Raw genomic sequence first — 7,926 nt, forward strand, 5'->3', positions numbered from 1 at the left:
AGTTTTAGATCTCGACACTTAACAAACTCCTGCCTATCGTGACTCGGTGCAAAAATTTAAAATATTGGTTCCGTACGTCATACGGACTGCGCCCCTCGTGCGGATGGGCGGGAATGGAGGGTAAAAACCGTTGGGATATTATTATTTTTATTATAAATACCATGCCTCCGGATAATATGAGGTCAATAACATTTCCAGGAAGTACTTGCAGCAAGAGCGTAAAAGTCAAATAGATAGGAAATTTGGGAGGAAGAGAAAATTATCAGTAAAACTTATTGAACGCAAAACTTTTTGATGGATAAGTTTCGGCGCACAATTCAGTTGGGAATTTTTCCCATCGTCACAAAAATCAAAAAGTAATCTACATTAGATTTAATTATTCATTCATGTTTTCATTTCACTAATTTTGTTTTCAGCATATATTCATCAAATCTTCCTTGCACCTTGTTTTCATTTCAATTTGAAACATTACTTATTTTTGGCACCTGCAAATTCCTGCGAGTAAAATTTTGCAAGTAACAACTTGTTTGATATTGAATGGACCCATTCTTACTGCCGGCTTCACCAGCAATTTAAATGAAAAAATTATCAAATAAAAAAGTCATTTTTCACTTAAACGGCTTCCGTTAAACTGACTGTTAGACCATTATATCAAATTTTAATAAATTATTTTCCAAAACAGTGAAACGGTGTTTGATTAATGTTGTTTGGTTTATTTTCAGGTTGTTGTTTTGTGACATTTTATACACGTCGCGCTGCCTTAAAAGCCCAAGATGCTCTGCATAATGTAAAAACGTTAAACGGGGTAAGCTAGTAAAAATTTAAATCACTATTCTTGTTTATCACCTGTGTCATTGTAACTCTGCATAACTAAAAAGTAAAGACAAGCCCGATGAAAGGGGAAGGCGGGATCGGGGACTTTCTCCCCCGGACCCGGAGTTCTCAAAGGGCCCCATGCTTAGACTCCGCAGAATATTTCATAAGATATTTTGCATAAAAATTATAGATTTTCATGATGAAAGGATGTAATATACTACTAAAAAATTGTATACACTTAAAGCAAGTGCAATATTGTTTAATTTCGAGCAATTGATTAGTTCAGTTGAACTCTTGGAAATCAACTTATTTTCTTTAGGATTTCTTTTCTAGAAGTGAATTAAAAAAAAATTATAGTAGAAGATCCGAATAGGGCAGGACCTTCACCAGTCTATTTAATGGATGAAATCTATTTTGTATGAAATTTAACGAGTTGGTAAATATTTCGCAAGTGGGTTGGCTGAAACAATCCTGGCCAAGATATTTTTAATTAAATATTCAAAATTATTTATTTTTAGATTTTGCTCTCATTTGTTTAATGAACAAATCACAAATGGCCTAAATCGCTGAAAACTAAACCAAGGGGAACAATTTTTGATGTGTATTAGACTGCATCACTCCCCATACAAAAAAAATCGATACTGTTTTTCCATTGGAATTATAAAATCTATTATATCTTAAGACGTCCACCAAAATATTTCGGAAAAATATTAAGATTAAACCGATTTGAAAATACCTCCAAAAATTGATTTTTTTATGAATAAAAATAGTTTCTTAAAGATGTTTTTTGGAAATGTCCCCTCAAATAACAAAACGTTTAAGCTTAAAAAATTTACATAAAAATATTTAAAAAAAATTGAACGGAATCGGAATAATGAGATTTTTGATGCTGTTTTTTAACTTTTTTCAAAGATTGATATAAGAATAACTTGAATAACTGAACCTAAACTCCTCCGATTTAGACTTGTGTGGTATCATTGGAAAGGTATTTTATCACCTTTTTTATTTCTTTGTAATAAGTTTATTCCAAGGATGAAAGAGAAAGCTAGGATGAACGAATATCATTCAAAGTTGAATTAAGATGTGTTGGTATTCGAAAAAAAACTGGGACACGAATGACTTTTTTTTGGACATAAGTAAAAATAGTAGGAAAATACCTTTCTACCGAGATCCCATAAGTCTAAATCAGAACAGTTTTGGCCCAGTTATTTAAGTTTTTCGTAAATCAATCTTTGAAAAAAGTAAAAAAACAGCATCAAAAATCTTATTATTACGATTCCTTTGAAAACATTTTTAAATATTTTTATGCAGCTTTTTTAAGCCTAATCTGTTTTGTCATCTGAGGGGACTTTTTTCAAAAAGTTCTTAAAGAAACTATTTTTATTCATAAAAATCTCCATTTTTGGAGGTATTTTTAAATCGGTCCAGCTCGCTTAAATCTTAATATTTTTCCGAAATATTTTGGTGGACGTCTTAGAATATAATAAGTTTTGTAATTCCGGCGGAAAACCCGCAACTTCTTTTGGTGATGCAGTCTAATGTACATACATATATCAGCAAAAATTTGTTAAGTGGGTCACCATTTTTTCGACGGTCGAGCTTTTTTTGTGCAATTATCTTCTTATGCTCCACAACGATAAAAGAAAAATACAAGTTTCACAATTTTTCGAAATTCGAATTATTTTGGAAGTTATAGCTATTAACATTTTTCGAAATTGTAAAGATTTTAATTGTTTTCTCGCGATTGGTAAAACCAATTCTGCTCATATTTTAAACAGTTGATAATGATGGTGTTTTCTTCCCGTTTTTATTTGGCCATACTTTTTTTTATAAAAGTTATTACATTTTTTTTAAATATTACTGACTTCTCAATGGCTTTAAAATCGCATTTTGGGCTAATATTGTTGTACGTTCTATTAGTAATTATTTGCAGAAAAAAAAAATTCGCCGCAATGCATCGAGACGAAAGTTATTCACGCTTTTGTCGCCCAATCGTTTTGCTGCTATCCAATGTTTAATTCCGAAAGATTTGTTAAATTGACTAAGTACGCTTACGGTGTGTGCAATAAAAGGACGAGTAGATACTGCTAAATACAGTAGACATCTGATTAGATTTTGATAGGGAAATTTTTCAATTTCTTTTTTCTCGTCCTCATTTTTCGGGCACATATCTTTGGAGATCTTTTCGTCTGCATTCATAGGAGTAGGAACTGGTTTACAGTCATTCATATTAGACCGATTTAATATATCTTTAATATACTTTTCTCGAGTCATTAAGATTTCATTCTTAGAAAAATCACATTTGAGTTAGATTCCTAAACAAAAATTTAAAACGCCCAAGATGAAGTTCTTTTAACTTCTCATCTAACTTTCGATACCATTGTCTTCCAGACTGTTTTAGTCCATATAGTGCCTCTTTAGTGCTACAAATTTTATTTTCTGAGTACATCCTCCACTTTCTTTCATTTAAAATTTCAGGTAGCTCTTCCGGAATTTCCGTTAGAATCTCTTCATCAATGTCACCATTTAGATATTCTGATAGCAAATCTAACTGATATACATGATACAACTGTTAGTGCCATCAACAACCGAATGGAACCCATCCTAGCTAGAGGAGAAAACGTTTCGTTATGATCAATACCTGGTATTTGTGTAAACCCATTAGCAGCCAGACGTGTTTTACGACGTTCAACCGTTCCATCAGCGTTAAATTTAGTGCGCAGAACCCATTTTGATTTTATAGTTTTCTTCCCTTTTGGTCGATCAATAATATTTCAAGTTCCATTCTTTTGGAGCGCATCGTATTCTTTTCGCATAGCTTGTTTCCATTCATAGGCATCATTACCAGCAATCGCTTCTTTAACCGTCAAAGGATCACAACTTTCTGCTATTCCGGCAATATTGAATTCTGCATAACTCGGTTCTTCTGTTTTGGATATCACATTAAACAATTTTCTTGGCCTTCCTCTTTTTCCAGTTAACACTTTCTTGGTCTTCCAGGTCCTATTTTTAAACTTTCCGGGGTTTCTTCTTCGGACTCGCTACTTTCACTGCGTTCAGAATTTTCGTGTACGTTGCCTTCACATTCTTCTCGTGGCTTGCTACTCCCATCAAGTACAGCATCGTGTACGCCACCTTCACTGATTACTTCATTTCTTTCATACCTCTTCTTGTTCTCAAAAGTTATTTCTATAGACATATCCTTCCAATACTCATCATCAATAAATCTGTATAATTTTCTTCTTCAACGAAATTATTATCGAATATAACATCACGGCTTCGAAAAATTTTCTTTAATTCTGGACACCACAGCCTGTAAGCTTTAGACTGTGTGGAATAACCGATGAACACACATCTCCGTGATTTCGGCTCAAATTTACCTTTGTTTTCCGTCTTATCAACATATAAGCAGTAATACCAAACTTTTGGAAGTAACTCACTACCGGAGAACGACCCGTCCACAATTTCAACGGTACTTCACCATTCAAACTTCGATACGGACATCTTTTTCTGATATGATTCGCCGTTAAAATTGCTTCTGCCCAGAAATCTCATGATAATCTCGACTGTATCAACATACATCTTGCCAATTCCACAAGAGTTCGGTTCTTCCTTTCAGCAACACCATTTTGTTGTGGCGTGTATTCCACTCAAAATTCATGTCTGAACCCTCTTTCTTCAGAAAATTTTCTAACGTTTTACATATGTATTTGGTTCCGTTGTCTGAGCGTAATAACTTAATTTTTTTTCCTTTATGTTTTTCTACTAAATTTTTGTATTCCCAAAATTTTTCGGCCAATTCATTTTTATGTTTCAAAAAATATACCTCACACCATTTTGTTTTGTCATAAATGAAAGTGAGAAAGTAACGTGAACCGCCAATGGAATTTATTCGCATAGGTCCACACACATCAGAATGGACAAGTTCCAAAATGCCTTTACTTTTGGAAATTGATTCTCGAAATGGAGTTTGGGCTTGTTTTCCTCTTATTCATGTTTCGCATTTTTTAACTTCACCATTAACTTTCTTTTGCTTAATAATGTCTTTTAAGTTCTTGAAGTTCAGGTGTCCGAAACGTTCGTGCCAATCTTGCAATGTATTCGCGACTGATTCAGCTATTCTGCTTTCCTCATCCGCTTCGCTAACGAAATATAAATCCCTCTCTTTGCGTGGACGTTTGACAACTGCTCCATGTTTCGTAAAGTTGACTTCAAACCCGTGGTCGGTGATTTTCGCCACAGATAAAAGATTCGATCGAAGATCTGGAACATGTAGAGCTCCATCTAGTTTCAGCCTCGTGCCTTCTTACGTTTGTATTTTTGCTGTCCCACTTCCTGCGATTTTCGTCGAGTTATTATTAGCCAAATTCAAAATTCTTGCTCTCGGTGATTCCATTTCCTTAAATTTAGAAATCTGTGACAACATATGTGACGATGCACCAGAATCTAAACACCAGATGTTTTCTTCCGTTCCAGCTTGCATAGCAAATTCCACTGTTCTACTTGATTCAACTTGCTTTTGTACTTGCTGCTTATTTATATTTCCCTTGTGTTGTGATCTGCACCTTGCCTTATGCCCAATTTTTCCGCATGCATGGCATGCATACTTAAAACGTTCTTGCTTCGTGTTTCCAGCTTTTGCTGATTTTTGTTTACACTTGTTTACAAACAATGCTAGCTTCGTATTCTTCTAATAACGTGATCTTAAGTACCTCTATTTCTGGAAGCTTTTCCTCGGTTTCTATTGCAATGCGAAACGTTTCATACTCGTCTGATATACTATACAGGAGCAGAACTGTAAAAAGATCTTCAACAATTTGCACGTCCATTTCTTGAAGACAGTCAACAATTTCAAATAAGGAATGCAAATGATCTCTTACGTCATCCCCATTGTTCATCTTCGACTGGATCAAGGACTTCGAAAGTATTGCTTTTTCAGCTGGTCCTTTGGATTGATATACATCATGCAGCTTGACCCATATGTCTCTTGATGTAGCGCAATTTTTAATCTGCCTCAATTCTGGTGGTGAAATAGTTAGAATGAGGTCTGATCGCGCTCTAACATCCATGGTTCCCCATTCGGTAATGAGATCTGCAGGTCCTGTCGGCTTTATACATTCTACACAAACATATTTCCAGGTATCATTCCTGATGAGAAGCGCCTCCACCTGGATCTTCCATGTATCGAAGTTTTCCTTTGCGGGTGCTTTAATCTTGATGCTATCGTGACTCATTTCTTTAAATATGTTTTCCAGCAGAAAAATTTTCTGGGAAGAAAAAGAAAATATATATTTTTCAAACTAACTTCTTTATATTTCAAGCCAATTCTGGGCCATAACCTGTAGGTTTGAGGTATTGAAAACGAGTTAGTTTTATTCAGAAAATTTTCTTTTACAATAGTTGATATTTCAGTGTTCATTACAATCTAAATATATCTTTTTAAGTACCAAGGTTACTCATTTGTAAGTACATAACGTTTTTAATATAAGTTACAACAGAACTACCGATAGTATAGATAGTTTTATTTTTTGCCCCTATCGTTGAGTAGGCACAGTTTTTCTCAAAAAAGCTTAAACTATCGATATTAATAGTTGACTATCGATAATTTAAAACCTCTGGCGCAGCCGATATTATTCATAATGTCTCATTTTGTGTAGCTGCGCGTCAGTTTTTTAAGTGTTAATTTTTATACTTTAAGGCCCACTTGCAGAACATCCAGAGTTAAATATATAAATAGAGAGATAAGAAGCTCAGAGTTAAATTGTTATATTCCTAAACCAGACATTGTCTTGCAGCATTGAAAACTGGCCCAGAGTTAAGTAACCCGAGGGATTTTTAAATTAAGTAGGCACCATTCTCCCTTTTTTGACGTTTATTCCCATTTCTTATAAGGATTTGAATATAGAATTTCAAACACTTCCATACATACATACATACCCAACAAGCATTTCAGTAAATGTTTTTAAAAATAACAAAGTAAGTTTGCTATAATAAGCGTTAAATAAGCATTTTTAATAGCCGTCATCGATTCGCCATCAGTTAGCAAGTGGCAAAACGAACGAACTCAATGAGGTACAACCAAACTTGCTATCGTCTATCCGTGCTAGCTAACTTTGTTGTTGCTTTCACATGCAAAATTTTTCGTTAAGCGACCGGAACTCAAACATAGCAAGCAGCGAAGTGGCGAATCGATGACGGCTAATATTAAGCTTATTAAAAGTTTTTTCAAATAAACCTTTAATAAGTTTTGAGAGCGAATGTTTATAAATAACTTAAACTTATAAATGAAATGCAAATGCCAACGACATGAAGTAGTAAATATAACACTTTTTCAATCGTAAGTGACGTGTTTACGTTTTTTAAAATATATTATTAAAAGAAAAAATTAAATAAAACCGATGCGGTAAAAAAAAATCCAATCCAGGACCCGCTGCGCTAATCGGTGGAGCATTCGAGTCTTCAAATGATGAGTTCTCCTTATCCTTTCTTAGTTTAACATTCAACTAAAAATGTATTAAATTTTTTTCAGAAAAGTTCATTAATGAGAATGGCGGCGATGAAGCGGAATATATAGCTGCATCGATGTCGTTTTTCCAATTTTCCAATAACCGCATGTAATTGAAAGCACGCAACAAGATGTAATAATTAACTTTTTTATGCTTAATTTTTGTGTGTTATCATGAATTTGTATGCTGAAATATCTATTCCCTATTTATATTTTCGCGACTGTAGATGAGTCCGCCGAAAATTCGCATTTCTTTTAGTTTCTAGATGTTAAGCAATCTATGTATGAGTTTTTAATGAAATATCTTTAAATAAAGCGTTATAAAAATGTTTATAAAAAGCTTTCTTTTGAAAATTTTTTGTAAGTTTATATTCATACGCTTATAAACAACTTTTTTTGAACCTTTATTATAAGTTTACACTTTTACGCTTATAAAAAGCTTTCTTTTGAAAATTTATTACAAGTTTATATTTCTACGCTTATAACCAATGTTCCTTTTCGATTATATTACGCTTACTTTCAAGCGTTTTATAAACAAAAAATCAACGTTTTGTAAGATTAATGTTTATAATTGAAAACTTAAAAAAAGCTTTCTTTAAGTTTAT

At 33.5% G+C, this 7,926-nt stretch overlaps 1 protein-coding gene across 1 annotated transcript in view; it reads left to right on the top strand.

The window, feature by feature from the left end:
* Positions 1-7,926, top strand: part of LOC118749506 (CUGBP Elav-like family member 4) — a 237,117-nt gene that overhangs the window by 93,303 nt on the left and 135,888 nt on the right. The window contains exon 4 of the mRNA XM_036484299.1: positions 723-805. Coding sequence (XP_036340192.1) covers positions 723-805 — 83 coding nt within the window. The remainder of the gene's footprint in view (positions 1-722; positions 806-7,926) is intronic.

Source organism: Rhagoletis pomonella, unplaced genomic scaffold (genome assembly GCF_013731165.1).
Source record: "Rhagoletis pomonella isolate Grant_MI unplaced genomic scaffold, Rhpom_1.0 Rhpom_scaffold_00017, whole genome shotgun sequence".
NCBI lineage: Eukaryota > Metazoa > Arthropoda > Insecta > Diptera > Tephritidae > Rhagoletis > Rhagoletis pomonella.